General features: G+C 41.0%; 2 protein-coding genes across 3 annotated transcripts; both read right to left on the bottom strand.

Moving 5' to 3' along the window:
• Positions 1 to 2,766: 2,766 nt before the first annotated feature.
• Positions 2,767 to 16,759, bottom strand: kctd5b (potassium channel tetramerization domain containing 5b). 2 transcript variants are annotated; one of them, XM_077551257.1, is made up of 7 exons: positions 16,328 to 16,759; positions 9,409 to 9,517; positions 9,202 to 9,293; positions 7,972 to 8,067; positions 7,647 to 7,751; positions 4,405 to 4,530; positions 2,767 to 3,006 (listed from the first exon to the last, which is right to left on the bottom strand). In XM_077551257.1, exons 1-7 carry the CDS (start codon positions 16,547 to 16,549, stop codon positions 2,977 to 2,979), a joined length of 780 nt encoding a protein of 259 aa, XP_077407383.1. In that variant the 5' UTR covers positions 16,550 to 16,759; the 3' UTR covers positions 2,767 to 2,976. The 2 variants fall into 2 exon arrangements, with proteins under 2 accessions (XP_077407383.1, XP_077407384.1); XM_077551258.1 differs by lacking the exon at positions 7,647 to 7,751 and having other exon boundaries at positions 16,328 to 16,757.
• Positions 16,760 to 17,363: 604 nt separating this feature from the next.
• Positions 17,364 to 26,345, bottom strand: pdpk1b (3-phosphoinositide dependent protein kinase 1b). The gene is made up of 14 exons (XM_077550286.1): positions 26,161 to 26,345; positions 23,857 to 24,120; positions 23,657 to 23,699; positions 23,428 to 23,565; positions 22,603 to 22,747; positions 22,427 to 22,524; positions 22,274 to 22,349; positions 22,087 to 22,155; positions 21,598 to 21,694; positions 21,350 to 21,523; positions 21,034 to 21,251; positions 20,456 to 20,513; positions 19,803 to 19,955; positions 17,364 to 19,599 (listed from the first exon to the last, which is right to left on the bottom strand). Exons 1-14 carry the CDS (start codon positions 26,182 to 26,184, stop codon positions 19,486 to 19,488), a joined length of 1,671 nt encoding a protein of 556 aa, XP_077406412.1. The 5' UTR covers positions 26,185 to 26,345; the 3' UTR covers positions 17,364 to 19,485.
• Positions 26,346 to 26,451: the final 106 nt, after the last annotated feature.

The following is a 26,451-nucleotide window of genomic DNA, read 5'->3' as shown; positions in this document are numbered from 1 at the left end:
CCAAACTCTGGCTGGTAGGGCTTTTTTTTGCTTTGTGGTGTGATTTAGGAGACTCATTTAGGTACACTGCCCCCCAGTGGCCAATGCAGGCCTACCAGTGGGAGCAGCGCAATGAATCCCACTCCAATGAATTGAACAAGTATGTACAACCAACCGATTATTATACTGACCGTTGTTATAACCGCTTATATAGAAAGCCATTTTCTTTAAAACCACGCTAAACAAAATAAATCCACTCAGACTCATATGAATGACAACTTTTTTTTATTGGGTTTTCCTTGCGCAAGACCACAATAGATTCATCCCCTTAACCTTATTCAGTTTATACACATTGCATAAGATCATATAGAAGTGATGTACTAAGTGATATGAGAACATTAATCATTGATGTAACTGTCAGATCAAGGGGGGAAAAAAACCTGACAAACCATTCTTTTACACCTTTACAAATGTAATCTCGATTCATGCATGGCGGTGGTCTGTGGCTTATTAAATGCAAAAAAACAAACAGGGCACTTAAGAGTAGTAGGCTACAGCTCTGATAAGATTTTCCGTCACACAAAAATATTACACATGCCACATGATCAACTGCACATGACTGTGAAGGGCCGTAAGCATCGCCAGAACGTCTCCACTGAGGTTACAGAACCACAAACAAGAAAATAAGAAATCTCATCGCAAAGGTACCCTCCCGCCTTAAACACAATAAAATAAAAATAAAAAGCAACTGCTCTAAACCCCATAGAGGTAAGTTTTGTCAAGTTGCCAACAGGAGGGCGGAAATCAAGATTGTCTGCAACGCTCGAGTGGGCGGATGGCAGGGTTGGCGCTACACCGGGGGGAGGGAGAAACCCGTGTAGCCCCAGTTGGACCCCTCCAGCATTCTATTTGATATTTTAAAATACATTTATAAATTATTTTCTCAGCCCCCGCCCTCCCCCTTGAACCTGGCGGATGGAGTGTCCTTTAACATCAGTCAGCATGTCCGTGTCATCACTACACGTGGAGTGCTCGTCGCCATCGGTGCCATCGCACACCGTTTACATGCATGAGGGAGTGCAACACTGGGCACGTTGGAAGGCTTCAGAATACTAGAGCAAATGTAAACACGGCCTAGCACTTGCAGAACATCCAGTCTACTCCGATTGAACCTTTTTGCTAATCTAAATTTTTTTTTTTTTTTTTTTACTTAAAAAGCCCTTTTGTGAGGGGGAAACGTGTGTCTATATCAAAAAACATGCATCAATACTTAGAAAACGGCTTTCGTCAAGTGTACGTGTGAATAAATGGAAGTGTTGTTAAAACGAGTCCATATGTACAAAGTGTGCCGGCAATAAAAAAAAAAAAAGAAAAAAAAAAGAAGTTTGCTCTTCCCTGACACTAAAGATCAATGTGTGCAAAACACGTAAGACATTGGATTTTGGTCATTAGGGGAGGGGGGGGGGGGGCAAGGCAACACCAAATGATTAATTGTGAATGAAATAGTTGCAAACTATCAAAACTGCACATCAAACCCAAAAATAACTTTAAAAAAAAAAGTGTTTGAAATTGCAGTATTTACAGTAACATTACAGGCTGTTAGTTAGCAATGTGCACAGTGTCGTCGCCCCCCCCCCCCCCCCCCCGCCCCCCCACTGTAGTGCTTGCAATGCTGTGTATTAACTACACATTTCAAAAATGTCTAGTAGAATCTATCGCACGGCAGGAGAAAAATAGATATATAATGTAACAGTCAACTTCAAAGCCAAGTATGGCTTTGTTATTGTTAATCAAACATGTCGAGGCATGTTCTCAGTGAAAAGACACCTTGTTCAATCTCACTCAGAAATCTCTCAAATCCTGTACAAACTATGCAAAACAGAGGGTAATAATCTTTTTTTTTTCTCTCTCTCTTTTTGTTGTTGAAAAAGATCCAGTACAACTTCCATTTGAAGTCGTGGTTTTCTATACAGTGTACAAAACGTGCATTTTTTTTTTTAAAGAGTTAAATATCAATATTGTTTTTTTTGGATTATTTACACCAAAACGAAATTCTCTGGATATGAACAGAGCTTTTTTGTTCACTGTCCTCAAAAAAAGAAAGAAAGAAAAAAAAAGTTCCAGTCCACAATCCTCCTACACCCCAAAATACTTCTTCTACCCCCAAAACTGATATAAAAAGAGATGCTCCCTCAAACAAAAACAATACAAATAAGTCAGTCTGGGGGGGGGGAAATGTTCCTGAAATTGGACAACATTACCGTAAAACAAAACGACGATCATATAAAGCAGTTCACTTCCAATATATAAACATGATGTCTCCAATTCAATTATTTAAAACATAGTTTTTTTTTTTTTTTTTTTTTAAATGAGCTGCAGCAATTTTTGAGTCAGAAATGTCCCATTAAAGAGGAGAAAAAGGTTGAACTATTATTACCACATTAATGTGGATTCAATGTTGGAAGACCACAAACCTCGATGAAGCTGCAAAAAAAAAAAAAAAAAAAAAAAAAAGATAGAAAAGTGGTTGACTTCAGGTCATTATTATTAATTTTTTTTTTTTTTTTACATAAATGCAAATTCCCTTCTTGCCATCTCCAAACAATGTGACGCTTTTGAATTACAAAGAGCGCCGGGATCCTTTGCCAGATCAAGCTGGAGGATATCATTAAGTCGATAGATAGATAGATGACCCTGAGAGAATCACTGGCCGATATGATGGCGGCCATGTTTTTTTCAATAAGCTTAAAAATGTTTTTTTTTTAAAGGAAGGAAGGAAGAAAAAAAAAAACTGCAAAGTTTATAAGTTCCAGTTCAAATGTACAGGCACCAATTGTCAGTAAGCAGTCATATTTACATCCAAAACTAAAATGGAGGGAAACACAAAAGAAATGCACAACAACACCCCGCTTGAATCTCCTCTTGTGCCAAATAAGTTTTCCACGAGGATGATATGTTTGCATCATAACACCTGGAGCTCCTAATACTCGGTCGTCCTCACATACGCGAACCTCTTTCCTGGAGAATCTGTCCGGGAGAAAAAGTCAAAGAAATTACGAGACAGGATTTAGGTTGACATGAAAAGCAACATTTTTCATTTTTTGCAGTGCGTGAAATCAGTAAGCTTGATGGAGAGTTGAAGCGTGAACTAAGGAAGGTTCCTGGAGAATTTGGAGGCACTTGTGACACACAAGTCATCCAATGGCTATGAAAAGTCTACACAAGAATCCCCCCCCCCCCAGCCCCCAATTGAGTTTTAACATGTATGGAGCCCCTAAAGGAGGGGTCTGCAACCTGCGGCTCTTTTTTTTTTTTTGAGAAAATATTCTTCAAATGAATTAATGATTTAGATTAAAAAAAAAAAGAATTTACATATTCAAAAAAAAAGTCAAGAGTCCAAATTTTTAAAGTTGTCAGAAAAATATTATTTTTTTTAATGACCTAAACGTATCCAAAAAGTGATCCCAAAATGAAGAGGAACATTACCACAAACTGCCCACGAAATTGCCAAAGCATTGAATAAAAAAGGCAGAAAGGAAAATGTTCAAAAAAGTAACCTAAAATGTCCAAAAACAAAAGGCAGAAAATGACCATAAAATATATTCGGAATTGCCCCCCAAAAAACAATGACATTTTTATATATATTAAAAAAAAAAAAGATGAAAAGAAAACATTCAAAAAGTAACTATAAAATGTTCCCCAAAAAAAATAAATCATAAAAATGCCAAAAATTTGCTGGCAAAAAAAGGCAGGTAAAAAATAGCCATAAAATGTCCAAAAAAGGAAGTAAAGAGGCAGAAAATGACCAGAATATGTCCATAAAATTGCTGAAAAATGTCATAAATTTTAGAGAAAGTTGGAAAAGTCTACAAATGTATGAAAAATGTATGAAAAATGAGGACACTCACACAAAATCCCAAAACTAAAGACGAAAGAACGAAGAAAATGAATGTCAAAGCATTTGAAGCTGTATATTTTTGTGTTGTTTGTCCTTAAATGGCTCTTTTTGACAGGAAAGGTTGCAAACCCCTGATCTAAAGTGACATGGGGGTAGGTAAAAAAATTGGGTGGGGTGTGGGGTGGGGGGGGGGAGCACTATCGCCAGTTGAGCCTCGCTCACCAGTGAGTTTTGTAAGTGCTCAACCCTAATCAGAATCATTCATTTCATAATCCGTGTCTTCATCGTCGCTCTGAGCAACATGCAGCATGCGGGACGGCACAGAAGACAAGAGAGACACACGTTTTTTTTAGAAACAACAGACTTGAATGAGAGGTGGACACGTGGGGAGAGGCGGGAAAGCACAAAACAGATGTTAACCATTGGCACATCACATGCGAAACATATGTAAAGGACACAACCTCAACTGGTTCTACTTTGCCTACATTTCCACCCCCCCCCAACCCCACCCCCACCCACACACACACCTTTGCCTTCTCGCTGGGCTCACTGTTTGTCCCATAGGATTGATTGTGCAGCTCCTTGGAGACCACACACAGGAACTCAGCTTGGTCTTCGTTGCCGTAGTTGTAAGAGGAGCCGATGCTGACCAGCTAGAAAGACACCACAGCAAAGATGAGCAATAAAAATAAAAAATAGAAAAATGCACACAATTGGGCATGTTGATGAGCTTCCTGCAAGAAACTGAATCAGTTACCCTTTGACAACTTTAACAGTACTTTTCCAGATTACAACAAAACAGGTACAGTGGTACCTTTACTTACTTTTTTTTTTTTTTTTTTTACTGAATTGATAATTATTTTTGATAAGCAGTTATTTGTTTGGACATCGAGTTCAAAATCGTCAGAAATTCAGCCTTTCTAGAGCAAATATTTTCACATTGCTGTCGTCCTCCATGAAAGCCGCCAAATTATCTTTGTGTTTTTTTCAAAACGAAACATTTGCAAATATCTGCTTCTACTTTTGCCGTTTTTTTTGGGGCATGTTACGGACATGAGCAGTAACTGAATCACTGTTTATTTGTTTGGGCTTTTTCCGCACGGTCAATTTGAAATCACATTATATTTTTGAATAAATGTGACAAAAATTAAAAACTGGAAAAAATTAATCAGAACAGATTAATCGATTAAAATATTTTTTTTTGTTGAAGCAGATAGGAGAGCAAATAATTCGCTCAAGCCCCCCCCCCCCCCCAAAAGTTTGTGTTAGTTATTCTAAAGAAAATAAAAAAAGTTCTATAAAATCAAAACAATAATAATTTAAAGAACGTGTGCCTTTAAGGGGCGTGGCTGAGTAAGTGACATCAGGATCAGGAGTCTGGTTGGCTGCTTATTTCAGTGTGAGCTCCTTGACAATGTGTGCATTTGTGCGTTTTATCGTCTATCCCATTCAACACTTTGGCTCTCCTTGCCCACATGTGAGGGCGTCTCAGCACAGAAATTGCTCCATTTTTTTTACCCCTCACTTCACTTGAGCAGCGACTTAAATGAAGCCTGGCTATTAAAACAAAAACAAACAAACAATGGCTCATAACTTTAAACATTTGTAAGTTTAGGCATTTACTTGTAAGTCAAGGTACCACTGTATATTGAAAAATGTTACCCTTTAGTATCTTTTACATTTGTAGACAGGTACACAATTACAGACAAGAACAGGGAGAACAAATTAAGGGTAGAAATGAAAGCATGTGCCTCCAGAAAAGAACAATCAGAATAACCTATAAAAGGTAATAACGCAAAGACACCAAATATGGTCTGCTTACAGTGACTGAAAAACTGAAGGGGTGGGGAGGGGGGGTGTACTCGACCACATGAAGTCAACATGCAACTTCACAAGTCAGTGAGGAACGTGATCGGGTCAGCGCGAGCTTGTTGTGGTGAAACGGAAAATATATATATATATATATTTTTTTTTTAACACATTTAACCAGTCAACTTCTCGGCCTTCAGATCTCAACGGCGCCTACAAAGTCGTAAAAATGTCGAGCACTGAATGAACAAACTGTGTATACCCCGAAAGACGACAAAACAAAAACAAACAGCAAATCCGGGTCAAGGAAGCCCGTCTGCCCCCCCCCCCCCCCCCCCCTTTGACTGCACAGCAAGACTACACTGGCTACTTGTAAACATTTTGTCCCTTGTGTGCGTGTTCAAACAGGCAGTCAGTAGACACTGCTGCCGGAGTCATGTTGCTCATCTCGGGGAAAAAAATAAAATAAAAATCTTAACTTAACTACTTAAGGATAAAACACTAACAAACCTTGTCTATGTGACAACATCATGTCTGATTTAGTTTGTATAAACACAACTGAAAACAGAAGATTAGAACGGATGCTTAGAATATAGCCTATCACCAATGTTCGCTGACACCCATGTCACTCACCAGGCGAGGCCCAGCCGTTTACACACTCAAAAGTCACAGATAACGCGGTTTCATTCACATTTTGTTGTTCAAAACTCAACTCAATGCAATCTCTGGAGCACTAAACACAACCACAGTTGTAACCAAGTGCTGTACATAAAAATTAAAAATAAATCAGAGGTGTCAGGTGATTTTTTTTTTTTTTTTTTAAATCGCACTTAATCGCATGACTTCAATAGTTAACTCTCGATTAATCAAAAAATTTTTTTTATCTGTTCAAAATGTACAATAAAATATTTTTTCATACTCTTGGTAACATAAAAGTGGAAACAAATTTAAAACTAATATGGCTACATCTTTTAGTCATTGATACAGTAATTTTACAATAATTCATAAAATTGACTTAAAATTAAACAGATATACTGTAAAAAAATAAATAAAAAAAGTGTGATATTGATTTGTATTTAGGTCATTTTTCTGCCACTAGATAGCATAATTGCATTTGTAAGACATTGGTGACCGCTCAATGCATTTTTCTTTTCATATTAAGAGCTATCTAATCTTTAAAATGAAGTCCCTTGTGAAATTTGGCACATTTTTAAAACAATGCATATGTTTGTGAAGACTAGGGTCAAGTTGTTTTTTTTATTCATTATTGCTCAATTTTGACGTGGACTGCATTGCGACTGGAATTCCCCCAGTACAGGAAATCCAAGTTAGGGGTGATCATTAATCGCGCATTAAAAAAAGTTGTGGCGTTACGAACTATAAATGAACTCAAAATTAACGCACTCATTTTGACACACCTAAAAAATTGCAATAATTCATAGTTTATTATTATTATTATTGATTAAATCTTCATCTGATTACTTGATAAATTGATGGGATAATTACGGTAGTAGAATAATCAAATTGACAGCTGCAGCCCGACAAAACAGTCTTTAATTTTGAACCATGTTAAATTGGCCAGTAGGCAATTGAAGATAATCCCAAATTCTTGGAGGCCCACTTATAGTTCGAGGAGTTTCTCATCTAACACGATTAGCGATTTTAGCTCTGGATGGAAACCAAGTGTAGCTACTGTATAACAAGTCAAAGTGGCGGATGACAAGCATATAAAAAAATAAATAAAAATGGGAGTGAGGTATAACTCAAATACAAATCATAAGAAAGCGTGTGCCAGCCGTTCTTTGTTGGTCTAATTTGAAGAAGCAACATGAAGAGGATCAACTCAAAGAACGTCTACTGTTAAATGTGTCGACTTGGGACAAAACTGTCCAACGTGTGTACGGGGCAACAAGGGGACCATGCAGTGACCAGCCCGTGGACGGAAACATGTGGGACACACCTCTCCGCTGTTGTTGGGCAAAGCAGACTCCTCTCCCTTCACCTCCCTTGACACAATGAGTAGAAACTCTGACTGGTGGGCCCGCCCGTAACCTATACTGACAAACTGCAACGACCAATCAGAGCACAGAAGGGACGCCCCGGGTCACGTTTGCGCACATTCAGAGAGAAGGGAGTTGCCGGTTTCGGCTCGGCGTCAGATTCGGACATTGGGGTTTGGACTATGTGAGCGTAGCGGGGGTGGGTGAAGCACATGGAAAACAGGACTGCGGATGTCATCCCCCCCACGCCTCCGGGGCTCCGCCCCTCCCAGGAAGACGCGTTACCTGTTCAAATTTCCAGCCGTCCGACATGGTCGACACCATCTGTGTCAGTTCCTCTTCCTGGCACTGAAGCACTCGGTACACATGCTTGACTGGCACCTGAAAAAACAGATTGACAGTTGATTGGGGGCGTGGTTTCGTCATTCTAGTAAGGTGAGAAGATTTTGATTTTTCATGACATTGAAGCATCATTTTACACAAATGCATTTTTTTTTAACCATTCAAATTTGACTTCCCTGTCAAATTTACATTCATTTTTATTTTTATTTTAAAGGGGAAGCCAAGCCCCAAATTTTCTTTAATATGAATAAAGCAACAAAATCCAACTGTATTTATCTCTCTAAGGTGGCGGCCATTTTGCCACTTGAAAATGGCACCACAGTTGCTCAGGGCTCAGAAAATGACCAATCATGGCTCACCCGTTTGCCGAGTTTGGTCATGTGACATTCGCAAGCAAAATTCATCCATCAATTTTCTGAATCCACTCTTTAAAAAAAAAAAAAAAAAAAAAATCTAACTCAGGGGGGCGGCCATTTTGCCACTTGAAAATGGCACCACAGTTGCTCAGGGCTCAGAAAATGACCAATCATGGCTCGCCTGTTTGCCGAGTTTGGTCATGTGACATTCGCAAGCAAAATTCATCCATCAATTTTCTGAATCCACTCTTTAAAAAAAAATTAAAAAAAAAAAATCTAACTCAGGGGGGCGGCCATTTTGCCACTTGAAAATGGCACCACAGTTGCTCAGGACTCAGAAAATGACCAATCATGGCTCACCTGTTTGCCGAGTTTGGTCATGTGACATTCGCAAGCAAAATTCATCCATCAATTTTCTGAATCCACTCTTTAAAAAAAAAAAATCTAACTCAGGGGGGGCGGCCATTTTGCCACTTACGTGTCAACTGAAAATGACATCACAGCTGCTGAATACATGTGAGCTGTGATTGGTCGTTACCTGAGCCCCAAATTTTCGTATATACACCCATTAGCCTAAACGTGGTGTGGAATATGAATAAAGTGGCTAAAGCCACCCCGTTTCTACCCATCTCGGGGCGGCCATTTTGCCACTTGGAGTCGCCTGAAAATGCCGCGGCAGTTGCTCAGGGCTCGGGTAACGACCAATCGCGGCTCACGTGTATTCTGTTTGGTCACGTGACCATCCACACGCTACCAATTTGGGCCTCGACTTCACTTCTAAATTGAGAGAATATTTCAATGCAAAGCGTCGGAATACCTGCGATGTCTTGCAGTCCCGTTCCCTGATCTTGTCCTTGATGAGCTTTATTAATGATGTGATGTTGTAAAATTCGGCTTCTTCCAGAACACCTGAAATGACATTAAAAATGTCATTAAAAAAAAAAATCTGTCTCACAAAAGAAACAAGAAAATGTTTTGCTAAGCATGTTGAACAAAAAAAAAAAAATCTAGTAATCTTGGTTACCTTCCTCTGCTAAGTCCCTGTTGAGCACCAGTTTCCCGTGCCTCAAGTAGTTGAGCACCGGCCCAAAGTAAGTCGGATCTCTGTCGATGAGATAGGCACCGGTTTCATCCTGGGAAGAAGAGGAGGAAGATCAGCCACGTGATGATCGCAAGCCTTCATCCATCCCTGGACTTAAGTTTGAAACGAATGCCGTGATTTTCACCACGTGACTCAAACAAGCGGGATTTGAGGTCAGCTCCCGCGTTCGTAATCTCTCGAGCGGACGATCACTTTACCATTCCCGCAGGACGTGGATTTGACCCCGATTCCGTCGCAACCGCTGGGCATTCCCCGATTTTCTTCTAAGTACTGCGATTAGGTCGGCTTTGTCTCACGGGGGGGGGGGGGGGGGGGGATCGACGGAGCAGGCGGAATTCGCCGAGGGAGCCGCGAGAAAGCACCTGGGTTTAAAAAACCGCAATTAGCTCAGTGGCCCGCCCTGACACAGAACGCCAAAGTCAACCGGCATTTACGCTCAACTGTTTTCCCGTTTTTCCGTCAGGCATATTTCTCTAAAATATCCATTTGTGTTCTCATTTATGGAGAATCCGTGCTAATGCTATGCTCGGAAAGTGTCAGGCTTGGATTCAAGTGCACTCAAAACCCAAACTGCAGGACGAACCCAAGTCCCGTCAGTACTTGTGCGCATTCTCAGGAGTGTGTGTGTGTGGGGGGGGGGCCCTCATTACACGTGAAGCGTTAATTTGGTCCGTCCAATTATGAAGTACAAGCTCTTTTATAAGATCTGCACTCTGATGGCAGGTTGACCTTCTTTTCATCGTAAAAATATCCCGCTAAAGCCCAACAGACATTCTTGCTCCATGTCAACTTTTGCCATTTGGGATCTTTCGTCACTTAAAAAAAAAAAAAATTATATAATTGTACATCGAGTCGTGTGGCAACGACCCAAATGTGGATTTTGAAGCTGCAAAGTTGTTTTCAGCATCAGAAACGTCCGCTTTGTGTTCTCCTATTTCGGATTGGCTGACACGCACTAGCGCGCCTTTGTTAGCTTGTTAATAAAACAAGAGCTCAAAAGTAGAGAGCATACCTCCACCAAGGCCAATCAATAACGCCAGACTGTGTTAGATTCAGCCGTAAGAGCTTATTGGGCATAAATCTCGGCCTCTCGCTAGTGCCGTCGCCATCGAATCGTTTTAGAAATCGATTCATCTGGTTGATTTGAATTCGGCATTAAAATGTATTACAAAAGCATTTTTTCCCCAAATTACTGTTTATTATTTCATACTTCATATGGGAATAGTGATTTAAAATAAAAATAGGGGGGGGGGGCTGTACTATGTTACCTCTTTGACTGCCAGACGTTTTCAGAAAAGGGATGCCGTGGGTGCCAGCCGATTTAAGCATTTTTGACTGATCTTTCAAGGTCCACAGAAAATTATGTGTTTGGACTATGGAAACACACATACTACCAAATGAAAGATTGGACTCTCATCTTTCATCAGAAAAAAAAGTTTGTTTCTACCTTATTCCGTTTTTCAGTAATCAACAATAGAAAATGGTTAGTTTCACCTCTGTTTTAAAAAAAAACGTCTTTTAACGTCTTTGGCACTCCTCCATAGGATTTTACTAAACGTTATTTAACGTTTTTGGCAGTCAAAGAGTTACCAGTTCGGTCTTCTTTCATGAAGGACTACAGAAATCTGTGACCAATTACTGTTGATATGCTAAAATCACAAAATTTGGATAATAATAATAAAATAAAATAAAGGATCCAAATGATTGCTCAAATATTAATATCAAATATTTCACATGTTTTTTTCCCCCCACAAAAAGCTTGTTTTTTTGTGCTTTTTGGTGAGAAACCAGTGTTTTTAGTGAAATGAATCTACGATCTACTGCTGAGGTCAAAATAAGATTAAGGTGAGATGAGGCACAAATCGGGCATACTTAAGACCGTTAGAGCGATCTTTGATTTTGTTGGTATGCATAAATGCAACCAGTCGAGACAAACTGTATAAAATTTTTTTTAAAAAACATCTCCACTTGACTTGTATACTGATGACAAATACGCTGGACTTAAACCGGCCAAAAACAATCACTTAACCCAAACACGGCAGATTATATAAAAACGTGTCAACACCCAACAAGCAGAATTAGGTCAGTTTAGTGTAGGTCAGTCATATTACATGATTTATCTTGTGGTGGGGCCTCAAAAAGAGGCAGTGACGGACACGTGTCGCGCACATGATGCCGAGAAGAGCCATTTGGAGACGACGCTCAATTCAACTTCGCATGTCACGTTGCACAATTAACACTAAAAGGACGGCCTTACACACCGCAGCCTCAGGAACATACGGAAAGAAAGCATCAGCATCATCATCATCATCATCACCATCGCTCACTGCGGGAGAAAGGAAAGCCGCGCAGAAGCAGCGTTTAAAGACGATGCAGTGGAGCGCCGAGCCGAGTCACGTGACTGCAGCTACTTAGCCAAGTGGAAGTCGGATCCTTGTAGCGTAGGAGCCAGAATCCCCCCCGGAGTGGAAGCGGTAATGGCATCGTCAAATAGGCCTTCATCTTTTAAATAATACACGCATCGCATCGAGGCAGCTTTTAGAGGGAACACTCTCAGATTTCGCTAAAGATTCAAACTGGCGAGGCCCGTTTTCAGCTTCAGGCTGTGGATGAACATTTCCCTTATGAAGCCTTTGAAAAACTTTGCTGTGATGAGGACCTGGAAGATTCGGAAATAAAACAAGACTACGACTCGTCTCTCTTCTAGATTAAAAAAAAAAGCTAGTTGGTCACGCGGACTGCAGGGTTCTGCCCCAAGTTTTCATGAGTAGTCAACCAACTGGCAACTAGTTTTATTGAGATTTTTAAAAAATTGGAATTGTGTGGCATCGTTGCAGATGTAAAAAATGCAAATGAACTTTTTCATCCGACCACTTTCTTTTTCGCTCAACATAGTTGGTATGAAGGGATTTTAACTCTTTGACTGCCAGACGTTTTCAGAAAAGGGATGCCGTGGGTGCCAGCCGATTTAAGCATTTTTGACTGATCTTTCAAGGTCCACAGAAAAATATGTGTTTGGACTATGGAAACGCACATACTACCAAATGAAAGATTGGACTCTCATCTTTCATCAGAAAAAAAAGTTTTGTTTCTACCTTATTCCGTTTTTCAGTAATCAACAATAGAAAATGGTTAGTTTCACCTCTGTTTTAAAAAAAACGTCTTTTAACGTCTTTGGCACTCCTCCATAGGATTTTACTAAACGTTATTTAACGTTTTTGGCAGTCAAAGAGTTAATATGAAATAAATCTCATGACGCACCATCACAACAAAATGAACTAATTGCTACTAACCGCAATAATCGGTCTCGGAACAACCATTGAGGATGAAGCAACGAGAGGCTACCTTTAAAGTACGGTTAAATATTTACGTCGCTGGCCACAATTGTACAAGCAGAATTCCGCATTAGCCGTGGCCGCATTCCTCATCCACGCAAAAGAGCTCGACCGGCAAACGAAGACGTTAAGACAAACACGGATCTTTTGTGATGGGTCGCCTGAAAAATTCATGCGGCTCTCAAGAGCGAGAGCGCCCGCCCCAGCCTTTGCTTGAATAGTCTGAACCGAGTCGGCCAAAAATAATCTCCGATGTTGCACCTCTTCCCTCTCGGCTTGTATATTTTAACATGATCAATTCTGCTTGGGTTCACGTCACATAAAATGAGGGACGACAACATTGCCCGGATGCGACAGCGAGTAAATAAAAGAGGATTTTTTTTTTTTAAAATACAGACTTCTTAATAAAAGAGTAGCAATGGTTATCAGCTGGCACGTGATGGCACTTTCTCCCCTGGCCTAACCCCACGTGCAAAACAGACTCCAGTCAACAACATGAATAATGCAGTTTCAAGAGTAGCAAGGAAGCGCGTCAGCATGCATGACTGAGAAATGAACCTCTCGTCTCCTTAGCTGATACACAAGCACAATGCTGCATTTTACTTGAGATGGGGGGGGGGGGGCTGCATATGTCAGGCGGTTGCACTTCTTTGTCACATAAACAGCTCGAGCTGTCAAGATTCCTCGACAACTATTTTAATAATCCAGTAATCATTTGGAGCCATTTTCTTTTTCCTTGATTTAAAATGGTCTAAATGCTTTGATTTCAGCATATCAACAGCAATTCTTGACTAATTTCAAAAAAACAATGACCGAACCGGTAATATCACCCCCCCCCCCTCCCCTTTTAAAAAAAAATCTCTATACGAATACAAAGTTTGAAACAAACACCAATCACTGGTTAATAAACAGTAGTCGGGTAAGAAATGCTTTTGTAATACACTTAAATGGAAAATTTTAAATAATTCCGAATAGTTGATAGATGAATCAATTCTAAAAATATTAAATAGTGACAGCACTTCATGGTTACAACACTGAAGTCCTTATAAAGTAAAAATGAATCATCCCTGTAAATTTTGACAGCACAATGAAGGGCGTTGCTTGGTGATACCAAGTATACAAAAAGAAACGTAAAAATTGTGAAAATTAAAAAAAAAAAAACTGATGCTATTTCATCTAGCATCTTTGTTTATACTTTCTGCTAAGGCAAAACAACTGGTGATTATAAACAAGAGAACGACTATCTTCATAAAACGCACATTTTTCAATCAGGTTCTTGTATTGTGTCTCGAACCGAAATTTGCGGCTGGTGCACGTGTACATTTTCCAACCACTATACATTTATCTTTACGTTTATAACTTAAGAAAAAAGCGGCAAGTGATAAAGCATCCCACTAATAACCTTTCGCATACCAAACGCGCTACTAAATCAAGCAGCACTCACGAGAGAGGGCCAGTAATGGCTCGAGGTTCGTCTGTCGCGCACTTAAAACACGGGGATTGACATGAGCCCGAAGCTCATTGAAGGATAAACGGACCAAAAAGCAAGCAGATTATTGGGAGATTAAAATAATGGCATTAAAATGCAAGATGAGCCGCGGTTCCCGTTGAGCGCAAAAAAAGTAGGGCAGATTATAAAAGTGGATGAAAACAAAAGCATCATAGGTGTTAAAACCAGCGGCAATGCACACAAAAAAAAAAAAAGTGTGTCGCGCCGTGCATGCGGACACTAACTCATTGTGTTGCGACGCTTGCTCAGCGGGCTCGAGAGCCAACAGGCGGCTTGCTGTTCAAAATGGGCAGATGCACAAACGTACAGCGCCTCGTCCCCTCCTCCTGCTTGCCGAGCATGTGGAGGCCATTCAGGGAGAGCGGAGTGAGTGACTTCATCCCCCGGCAGCACCTCACCCCACTTGGCAATGACTTCTTACTCATGCTGGGCGGCTTGCCACCGGCAACCACGGCTGCTTGCTGGGGGGGGGGGGGGCGATGGGGGCACCCCCTTTTATAGCGGGAGTGAGCAAAGTATGGCTCGCAGGACACACAAGGCCTGCTCTGTTCTAACCCAGCATTTGAATTCTAAAAAGTCCTGTAATATGTTTTGCATGACATTGTTTCACCTAAAAAAAAAAACTCTCAAGTGTACCAAAATACTAAACCAAAGATGACACACTGTGTAGTTAACCAAACACCACATGACTTCAGTCATTTTAAATGGGGAAAGCTTGGTCACAAAATGAATTAAACTCATGTCAAGGCACTACTACCATATTAAAAAAACAATTAGCATTTCACAATTAATGTGTTTCATTAAATAAATGTGTCCATTTGAAATGATTAAAAAAAAAAAAAGTTTGCCCACCCCTACTTTATGCTGTTGTCATATATACTAAATGCTCTGGGAATTAAATACCAAATGTGTTAGTTAGGTGCCTATTTGTGGGTCAACTCATATGTCAATAAAGTTCCAGGACTGGTGTCACAAAAGAGTTTTCAAATCCAACCCCCCAAAAAAAAATTCCATTGAGGTAATCCCACTGGGGTGGAACGCACTTTTTCCAGCTTTCTGACACGCATTCATGCACTTTATGTCATCTGCGTCGTTAAAATAGGTTCCCTCGGTGACACCGTTAAACTTGCGAAAAGGAAAAGAAAAACTAAACAAGACGGAAAGTTGCTCCAGTTTGGTGATGTTCTTCTTGGCCAAGAACTGTTGGATGCTCGGCCCACAAACTGATCTCATTTCACACACTGATTAAACCGAACAAGCAAAAACTATTTGTGGACGTGCTGGTTGATCGTCTGGCAAACGTTTAAGGGGAAAACTCATACATATAAAATATATATTTTGTGACACCAGTCCTGGAATTTTTCTGACACACTTCCTCAGTGGCACAAAAAAACTATACAAAGAAATGTGAATATACATTGAGCAAAATTAGACGACTTACGACCACCATATGAAAGAGAGCACAATTGTAATGATAAACGCTAACCTATTAAGGGTACAATTTGCCGTCTTGGTTGAGAAAATGTTCCAATTAGCTCGACATGTGTAACGCAATGCAACGGCCTCGACGGGAGAAAGTTTGCAGTTTGATATAATAAAATTAGAAAACAAAATGTGACGAAAAGGATATTCAAACGCCACGGGTTAGGCTGGTTTATTCTAAAAAAATATATAACACCTATAACCTATTTATATGTCACTTATGACTATGAGTGACTTTAATTAAAAAAAACAAAAAAAATGGCAATCATGTGGTGACCGTAGGAATCTAGCCTTTTAGCTAATGCTAACTAGCTTGGAGAAGGGAGAAAATCCAGTTTACGTTCGGTTTGTTATTAAAATGCAACACCACCAAGTTAAACGATGATAGTAGCTACGTCAATAACACCCGGTTGTTCAATAAAGCAGTTAGTAAATAACGAGATTTTTTTTCATCGAAAAGTAAAAACCCACACAACCAAGTGCGGACCCAAGTGCTAACTAGCATAGCATTTACCTTGTCGGAATCGAGCTCCGGGTCAGCTTGGCTCAGCCTGTAAAGAAACGATTTGGGGTCTCGACACAACGTCTGTCTAGTTGTTAAAAAATAGGTCCCACCGACGTTTAGCCGGATCCATTTGGACGAGCCCGCACCGGGCGGGGGGCTTCTCTCCGCCGAAGAATGGCTCAAACACCGGCGGTGAACGGGGCCGCTGCTTTCCGAGTTGTTCTCCGCCATCCCTCGCCTTCGCCTCGCGTCGTCTCCGCCGCCCTCGCCTTCGCCTCGGCTGTTTTGCTGAGAGGCTGACGGGAAATCTCACTAGCTGCCTGCAGCCGCTTGGCTTGCTCTACTCACGCAAAGTCCGGGCCACTCCCACTAAGAACCCTCTCGCGTCTCACTCCATCCGGACTCCGCACTCACACGCACGCACATTTGCATGCGTGCGTTATTCGACGCAAAACGCTCCACTGGAAACGATCGCGGTGATGTCACGAAAACTGTCAAGGGACTAGATTATTAGTCGCCGGACGCATTTTTTTTGTATCTCCGAACGATCAAACGTGTTGTATGGGAAGTCGTTCAAGGATTTATTCGGCATCGTTGATATTCAGTAATAAGGTTCAGGTACAATCATTAGTAATATATCTTACTTGTATGCTACTTCTAATCTGAATGATAGCAAATTGATTTGATTTTACTAGTGCACAACACTAATATAGATACGATGGCTTTTATATTAAGTCATAGCTCAGTTTCCTTTATTTTCGCGTCAAGTCTAATAGGAACACTCAAATGTTCCTCACCTGATAGACGAGGGCTTAGTCAATTTGAAATAAGGTCCTGTTCTTGAAAAAGGGATGGAAATGTAAACGTTCTTGTAATCCGATTAATCGAAACATTAATCGCAGGCATACCTGTACATTTTTGCCTCACTAGTGACATATAGTCGTCCTACTTTATCGATATAATGCTCCAACGACCTGGCACAGCATCGCACACAATTGTATTAACCAAAGAGAACCCCGTAGTAATTTGCACAAGACACAAAAGACAGATGGTGGGCTGATACTTTATTTACATGCTGCAGGATGTGAGAAGCCTTTGCCAGTGAAACGCTGCATCTTTTCCCGTGTCATGACTGCGACTTGACAGACGACAGGACACGTGGCTTTCTTCGTCTGCCTAAATTCCCTACATGCTTTTAATTACTGGACTACCAAGCATTAAGTGGAAAAAGTCGTCATTCAACATCTACTGACCTAGCGAACAAATAATCAGCGAGAGAGAGAGAATGAACAGATTCATTAAATTATCGGCAGAATATGATTAAATCACTGAGCAAATAGAAAATGTATGATATAGTAAGAAAAAAAGCTGTAAAATATTATAGTTTACAATAATTATTCACATTCAAAGGCTTTAACATCTCAAAACATACACAACATGGCCCCTGAACATGACTTCAATCCAAATATGATTCATATATTAGAATTTAAATAACACAGAATGAACTAGAGGCTGAACAATAGCCCTCTAATAACCTTATACAAGAATAAAAATACAAAAACTGTATCCTAATGTCATTGCATTACTTGCTTCAGATTTTTAATAATACATTATCTGTACATCACAGTTCTCGTCAGTTACAAGCCAGGTAGAGTGTTTCCATACACAATGTAACCGACCCGCCCTCTATTTGATTCCGACAAATTCTCCGTGCCGAGGAGGCCAACACTTCTGGAGTGTCTCCTCCGCTTTTATAGACAGATACAGCAATTTTATCGCTTATTTGGATCAGATAAAGATATCCTTGCACGCCGAGCCCCCAGGGTCCTATTCACCTATATTCCAGTCACACACTGCACACAGACTCAGCCCAAAAAAGAAGAAGAAGAAAAAAAAAAAAGGACCTGAAGGTAATCTGTCAAAAATTAAAAGCATTATGATAACATAAAAGAAAGGAGCTTCAGATAACTCAATTTAAAGTTCTACTGGAGCTGAATGTGTGAACGTGTGTGGGGGAAACAGAACAAAAACACAAAACGGTTGAGCCAGCGATCCGGATAAAAACCTGCGATTGCTTCAAAGAGCGATAGTATAATGTGTAATATCTCTGCTGGATGAGGATTTTCTGGTCAGCACGTAGGATTTTTTTTTCGTATTTCAACAGGATGCACTGAAGATGAGCAAACGACCCCACGAGAAAAAAAAAAAAAGAGAAAAATTCACATCACAAAGAAATAGCAAAGTGAACAGAACAGCCAAATCATCCAGTAACATTTGCCATGGTTGCCAATGCAGTCGAAAAAAATCATTTAAAAAAAATACCCACCTTTTTTAAAAAAAAAAAACTTGAATAAACTACTGTAATATCATCACCAGTGCCCTAAGGAGGGAGGAACAAGGCTGCGCTACACAACTGGCCATGCAGGAAAAGGTAAGCGAGTTCATGATTAGGAAGTACAAGCTAGTGGCATGTTTACCCGCCTCCTCTCCAACTTACGGCTAATGGAAGGCTCACGCTTAGACCTGCTGAGAATCTGATTGGACCGCCATAAGCAAGTACCACTAGATTGAAGAAAAAACAACTCAAAATACTGTGGAAATACACGGGCTCTTACAAAAATACATTTTGAGTTTGGTAAATGCGTGAAGAGTGATGAATCGAGCTATGGGACCATATGCACGAGACGAGGGGGCTGTCTACAGCTTGCACATCGGACGCAGGTTTGAGGATATGGTTGAATTAGACTCACATGAATCAATATTTTTGCGTTACATGGGGAAACCAGTCCTCGGATTTGGAGGGGGGGGGGGGGAAGAGCCCACGCGTTCCCCCCCCCAAACTTGCGCCTCTTTCACCTCCCGTCGAGAATGTACAAAAAAAAGAAAAAGAAGAAGCAGATGTGCTTGGTGGGACTCAACGGCAACAGAAGCCTCACATGGAGCACAAAGAACAAGCAAAGCAACCCTGAATCCAAAGTTGGAGTCCCCCCCCCCCCCCCCAAAAAAAGAAGATTCTACTCAGTAAAACAAACAAGGTCTAGATGCCAGCGCCTGTAAAGTGTTTGTTTACACTGCGGTGATGAAGGGCACTAAAGAGGGTGTTACTCTGCTCAGTGATTGGCCTCCGTGCTAAAGAGGGCCGGCCACGGGAGGAAGTGGGAGCGCTCCTATAGGCCGGGATTTTGGTGTCTTTGATAGATCTTTCTCCACACTTCCTGGATCTTCTTGCACCATCTGTCGGCATTTCCGCTAGGGTCCATCAAATAGTATGTTCGGTTAGGCTGGAACGACACCCAGGATGCAGAAAAAAAACGGATCGTTACAAATGGTTCTCATTAGGACAAGAGACTTTCTCGCTACCAATACTCAAATTTAAGTACTTGTATTTGGTTTGGGAGGGGAAAAAAATATTTATCTTTAGAACTATGAAGCGACGGGCTTCAGTAGAAAAAACACAAATGATTTTACGAGTCGTTGTGCGTACCGTGTGAACAAAGAAGGTTTTGAAGTTCTTGGCCTCGGGGCGTAATTCTAGTGACCAAGGGATTTCTCCTTTCAGGACCTTGTTGACAGGATCCACATAGTACAGGTGTGGTCCTTCAGTGAGGAGCAGCTGTCTCCGTCGGGCAAACAGACCCTACGGCGGAAACAGGTTTCACTCAAGCGCCTACTATATTAAAGAGGAAGTCACCCGCAAACATTTCTTGACAGTAATATGTTATATGTGATCTGACTAGTCTTAACATGACATTCTGATTAATATTACATTTGTGGAATATGATTTATGCAGCAAAATACAGTTGTTTTTATCCATTTCAGGGGGGCGGCCATTTTGCCACTTGCTGTCGAGTGAAAATGACATCGCAGTTGCTCAGGTCTCAGGCAACGATCCAATCAGAGCTCATCTTTTTTCTGAAGCTGAGCTGTGATTGGTTGTTACCTGAGCAACGGTGATGTCATTTTCACTCGACAGCAAATGTCAAAATGGCTACCTTTGGGGGTGGGGGGGGGGGGGGTTGACTTCCTCTAAACAAAACCAAAAAAAAAAAAAGTGTACTAGCTGGAAAATCTTAGTAAAAAGTTAAGTAAGTTTACCTGCTAACAACATCACAAAACCAATTATTTAGCCATACTCACCTTTCGTTTGTCCACTGGACCCATTTTTAAAATCAGGTTGTTTTCGACAAACTGGTGCCTGTGTAAATTAGAATAATACATTTTAAAAAACAGCAAATACAGATTAATGACATCCAACATTAGTACCAACCAAAAAGTGCCCAAAACAGAATTTAAAGCAAACAATAAAACATATTTTGCCCTTTCTCCCATTTTCTATCATTATCAGTTACAATATTTTTTTTGTATGAAATCATAATTCACTGATTTAAGTCTAGTTGATTGCCTTGAAATGTTCGCAGAATCATCGGAATCTGAATCAAATCATCTTTACTGGCCAAATAAGATAAGAAACGCACAAGGAGTGTGTCCTCGGTTTGAGCCGCTCGAATGAAACTATATCAAAATGCAGGACATTGATTTGCTTTTATTCTAGCATAAGCCTAACCTATGAGACCAAAACATTTATGTATAATAAATCAGTTTTTTTTTTAAATTGTAATACAGAATAATTTATTGCTTGTGTCTGTTTAAAAAAAAAAAAAACAATATAAGAGGGAAAAAAAGGCAAAAAAAAAAAAAATCCAGTGAAGACTTACCACGGATTTCCAGAGGTTTGTTTGTCCAGCAACAAGCGCTTCTCCTCGTCGGTGAACTGCAGGTCGAGCTCAAAGGAGTTGTTGTCCAGGTCGTGGATGTATTGCTCGATGTTGCTGCTGGACCGCTGCGGGGGCGTCGACTCGTGCGGCGACAGGGAGTGTGACGAGCTGGACTGGGCCACCTGCATGTTGCTGAACTGGCTCAGGAGGTCGTCGTACTACACGGACAGGCGACATTGGGCCTTTTGTTGTTGTTGTTTTTTTTTTCTCAACTTGCTGCATATAGTATGACAACATGATTTAAAAAAAATCGTACATTTCCGTAGCAGTCCTCGTCGTCCTCAGACATGGCGGGCAGGTAAGGGGTGAGTTTGGGGGGCGTCTGCATGTGCAGGTCACTCCAGGAGATGGTGTCGAAGAAGGGGTGTTGTTTCAAAGGGTCGTAGCCGCCCATCTCTTCGCAGCCGATGCGATTTGACGGGTCCAGTGACTGAGAAGTAAAAATCACGTTGACGTAATTTGACCGCCTCTACGATTTATCAAGACTCGTATGTAATGACTTACCAAAAGCTGTTTGACGAGATCCTTGGCTCTGGGGAAGAATTTCTCAGGGAATTCATACTCCAGCTTTATTATCTTCTGGAATATCAAGTACTCATTTCTATGAGAGAGAGAAAAAAAAATCCAAGAATAAAAATGAAAATAAATCATTTTCATTAACCATTGTGACCCGTTTCCTTGGCCACAGAGAAGACGTGTCAGTCAAGTCATTGTGCTCAGTAAATATGCTATTGTTTACAAAGCCCCGCGCGGCGTTTGAACGACGCGCTCCTCTGCTGGTCCCGTCGCCACAACAACGGGCAATTTGACATTGATTAAGAAGACGACAACACAAAAGATTGCTTGCTCATTTGAGGCCGATTCTACTTTGAAGAGTTGCACGTGATGAGCTCTAGTCATGTTTTCAAATGTGACATTTGACTTTTTTTTCTGCTTTTAATCTTTTCTTTTCTTTTGTCGTGAACGCAATTATATGCGAAACGTGGCACTTACCCAGCTCTGAATGGTGGTAAACCAGCCACCAATTGATAGATAATACATCCCAATGCCCAGAGGTCAGAGCTAAAAAGAATAAGCAACAGAAAGGGGTAAAAAAAAAATTAATAAATAAATGTTACCGTACTGCAAGTCATAAAACATATATACATATGAACTCTGCGTAGTGACCAGACTCAATTACCTTTTGCAGGCTGATTTCTCTGTTAGCAGCTCCGGAGAAACATACTGTGCTGTTCCGACAAAGGAGTTCGCTCTTGCTGCAAAAGAAGAATTAAGAATTTGTAACACCCGGGAGTGTATCATACTGCGACGTCCGGATCAAATTGGACAATACCTTGCTTGCTGTCCGATGACAATTGTTTCGCCGTCCCAAAATCTGTTATCTGGATGTGCATTTCCTCACTCAAAAGGATATTCTCTGGTTTCAGATCTCTGAAAGAAAGAATATCGGTTATAACTTGAGTGGAAAAACAGGGAGAAAAAAAAGAAGAAGACAAAAGCCTTACTTACCTATGAATAATGCCAACATTGTGCAAGTATTCTAGAGCACTAACAATTTCCGCTGAGTAGAATCTAGTGCAGGTCTCGTCGAATGAACCAATTTTACGAATGTATTTTAGGAGTTCGCCGTTCTTTGCGTAGCTGAGACCGAAATCTGAGAAATCCTAGTTAAGGAGGACAACTATTTGAAAAAAAACCAACAACAATAAGCACAGTCGTTGAAACAAAACTAATACTTAGCTATGTGTTTGCTTACATTTACAATGTGTAATTGTTTTTATTTTGTGTTACTGGAAACTTTAAATTGGAAGTCAACCATAAACATTTCTTGACAATAAAATGTTATATGTGACCTCACTAGTCTAAACATGACATTCTGATTAATATTACATTTGTGGAGTAAAAGTTGTGAAGCAAAATCCAGCCATTTTTATCCATCTCAGGGGGCGGCCATTTTGCCACTTGCTGTCGACTGAAGATGACATCACAGTTGCTCAGGGCTCAGGCGACGACCAATCACAGCTCACCTGTTTTCTGAAGCTGCGCTGTGATTGGTTGTTTCCTGAGACGCTGATGTCATCTTCCGTCGACAGCAAGTGGCAAAATGGCCGCCCCCTGAGATGGTTAAAAACGGCAGGATTTTACTGCTTAACTCATATTCCACCTACGCAATATTAATAGAATAAAAATAGCATATTTAGTGGGGCTGCATAAAACATAATATTGTCAAAAAAAAATTGGGGGTTGACTGAACAGCTTGAAGCAAGCGCAATCTTTTTGAAGATCGCTATCTGGTGGCATCCCTGCAAATAACACTTGTGCGAAGAAGGATACACAACTTGTCATCGTCTTGAAATGTGAAGAAGAGTTTGACGAAGAACGGGTGGTCGAGATTTGACATCAAGTCCCTTTCTCTTTTCACATACTGGGCTTTGTTCTGCTTCATGATGTGCCGCTTCTCCAATATCTTAACTTAAAAACAGAGACCACACAAGTATAAACACACGCGTCTACTTTGAGCCGTTTACAAAACTTTACCAGAGGATTCCAAATTCATACTTACTTGCATATTCTTTGCCAGTTACCTGCTCTCTTGCCAGGACAACCTTGAAAAGGGAAAAATAAATAAAAATAAAAAAGTCTGTCAATTCAAGAGGATGACTCATCTAAGAATATTAATCAGAGGAATGCTAGCATGTAGCAACAACTACCCAAGGCTAATTAAAAAGTGAAGAGGAATGCGCGATATATATATAAACATACCGTCGAGAAGGAGCCCTCTCCGAGTATCTTGCCAAACTTGAAGTCCTCTGGTTTCTTCTTGCGAGGCTGAGGGGCCTGAGCCACCTTCTGCACGCGGAGGTTCGAGCCCTGGCCGCTGGCAGACGCTCCGACAGCACGGGCCTCCGAGGGCGAGCCCTCCATGCCGGGACAGTGGCTGCTGCTTAAGTCAGGGTGGTTCCTTACCATTGATGGATGCGAGCGGGAACAAATGACAACGCTGGGCTGAATAGGCACGACATCATACTGGAATAAGAGAGAAAACGTGAGTCAGCGGGGCGATGGAGTGGAATGGTACTTTGACCTAAAACTTGAAATGGTCCAGTGACCAAGCTCTTAATGCAATTTACCCGTACACCAAATTATTTTTTTCCCATTGAAATGAATTGAAATGCCATCCAGTCTCACAGAAACCACCAACATTTAATAAAGACACAAAGCACTATGGCTTGACAATTTTTCAAAAATAATCTATTTGCCATTTTTTCTCTCTCCTCAATATAACGGAAGTGATTTAATATGCTTCACAAACAGAAACAAATTAATCTGGATTACAACTACTGTATTTACTAAAATATTGATTGTGTGCCTTTAAGGGGTGTGGCCTATAGAGTGCCATCAGGAGCTGGAGTCAGAGAAGCTCCTTGCGAGTACTCTAAATTTGTATTAGACTTTTTTTGTCCCATTTAATTAACAGCTAAAAGCGCAGCGTTGGCTGTGGCTCTCCTTGCCCACATGCGAGGGCATTACAATACGTTAATTGCCCCCCACCTCCCCACTTCACACCAGTAGGAGCGTATCCGAGCTTTCTCACAACAAAAATTTGTGTTCGCAACACAAAGCAAAAAACAAAGTCGGCCTAGCGACGGCTCGTAACCTGAAAAACTCGTAAGTTGGGCCACTAGTGAGATCAGATACAGACATGTTGTTGACACACTTTGATGGTCTTAGACTCATGTGTGTCACTGAAAATGTATTTTGAAAAGTTCCGCTATAGATGGCAATGATGTCAAAACACAGAACTGACAATTTGAACAAGACAATTTAATATGAATGCCAGACATGTAGGTGGCGTAATCAAATAGGTGAGGTCATGGTTCACTTGGCTTTATTTTAGCATAAGCATAACCTATAAGACCTACACGTTTAGGTATGATACATCTGATTTTGCTCATTATACAGTAATAGGATTAAGGGCGTTGTTGTTTTTGGCGCAATTAGATTGCTTTCAATTGTTTTTCTTCAGCCTTACTTCTATCTGTATTGTTATGATGGTGGTATTTGGAAAGACAATTATTTTTGAGGTGCTAAAAAGTTTTGAGATCATTTCTACTTGGGCGAAACCCAATCACCACCGTCATCATCATTACCATCACTTCACACCCCGAGACAACAAACGGTACGAGGTTGTAAATTCCAGGGCGTCTTTTAGTGCTTTTGGAGCCAACAATAACAGACACACACAACACGTTTACAACCTCCCATGACGTTTGTTGCCTACTTCACTCGGCCTAGCCTTTTATCTCATTCACAAGCAAGGTGTGGCCATTTATCCGCGTTTTATCCGCTCACCCGGCCCATGCAGAACAACTACGTCCTGACTCATTCTCCGTGGGTCCACCGTGTAATGTTTGCTAGTTAAAGCCAGATACCAATAACACACCTACGGGCAAATTCCGGCTGCATCGGGGCCTACGTGAACTTTCTCGGGCTACCTTGTCAAGCCGCACTGGCTGACAGTGAGTTACAAACTTAGGCTAACAGCCAGCAAATTAGCTCTACGTCAGGTTGCGTGGGGGGGTAACTTGAAAAACGTTTTCCCCTCTCGTATTTTCATTGAGCTGCTTGTCAGTCCGAATTGGACTTATTGTGTTTTGCTTTCCTTGTGCCACCACATTGAATTGACAGCCAGAGTTAACATTGAAAGCGCGAAGCTGCTTAGCTTAGCATTAGCCAACTGATACAGAGCAACAGAAAGTGTACAACAAAATAACAGCTCGATGTCGGTTATAATTTAGCACAAAGCCCACCCAAGCATAGTACACAGGTAGGTCTGACTAGAGGTTCAACAAAGCCAAACAATTTTGGCGAATTTAGCTGTAGTTAGCCTGAATTAGCAGAGCTAGCGTTGCTATGTGGTCTTAACGTTCGAACGAGCTCTGCGGCTAGGCTAACCGCTCTTCCACCGAAGGCCCGACCTAACTATTTGTTGTCAAACAGCCGCCACACGCCACGTTTGGGCCGCCGGCTTCGTAGTGTGCCCCGTGTCGAAGCGGCGACACTCACCAGCTGACTTGTAGCTCTTGCCATGGGAGTTTTCTGCGAGTATTTATTTGGAATAAAATAATTAGAGAAGCTCCGGTAATGGCTGCCTCTGCGCCTTCATTTTCGAGCTGTGACGTCGTTCCACAACAATGTTACCGCAGGACAGCAGTCCCGCTGTGTCCGCCCCCCTCGCCACATTTACAGTACAACACTCAACTTCATTTTACTGGAAAGACTCCGTCAGACGCCAGAAAGTGATATAAATATTTTCTAAACAAAACCAATTACTAATTGATCTTTTTAACGACGATG

This window comes from Vanacampus margaritifer, chromosome 18, assembly GCF_051991255.1.
Source record: "Vanacampus margaritifer isolate UIUO_Vmar chromosome 18, RoL_Vmar_1.0, whole genome shotgun sequence".
NCBI lineage: Eukaryota > Metazoa > Chordata > Actinopteri > Syngnathiformes > Syngnathidae > Vanacampus > Vanacampus margaritifer.
This window is presented reverse-complemented; position numbering and strand designations above follow the sequence as displayed.

Excerpts from the sequence above, each read along its gene's own strand:
- pdpk1b (XM_077550286.1), bottom strand. The coding sequence starts at position 26,184 with ATGGCAAGAGCTACAAGTCAGCTG. Across the intron at positions 22,350-22,426 it reads GTCATCGGACAGCAAGCAAG|CAAGAGCGAACTCCTTTGTC; the intron begins GTATTGTCCAAT and ends CTTCTTTTGCAG. Across the intron at positions 20,514-21,033 it reads CAAACCTCTGGAAATCCGTG|GCACCAGTTTGTCGAAAACA; the intron begins GTAAGTCTTCAC and ends TAATTTACACAG.
- kctd5b (XM_077551257.1), bottom strand. The coding sequence starts at position 16,549 with ATGGCGGAGAACAACTCGGAAAGCAGCGGCCCCGTTCACCGCCGGTGT. Across the intron at positions 9,294-9,408 it reads CAGGGACTTAGCAGAGGAAG|GTGTTCTGGAAGAAGCCGAA; the intron begins GTAACCAAGATT and ends ATGTCATTTCAG. Across the intron at positions 3,007-4,404 it reads AGCCCAGCGAGAAGGCAAAG|ATTCTCCAGGAAAGAGGTTC; the intron begins GTGTGTGTGTGG and ends TCTCCCGGACAG.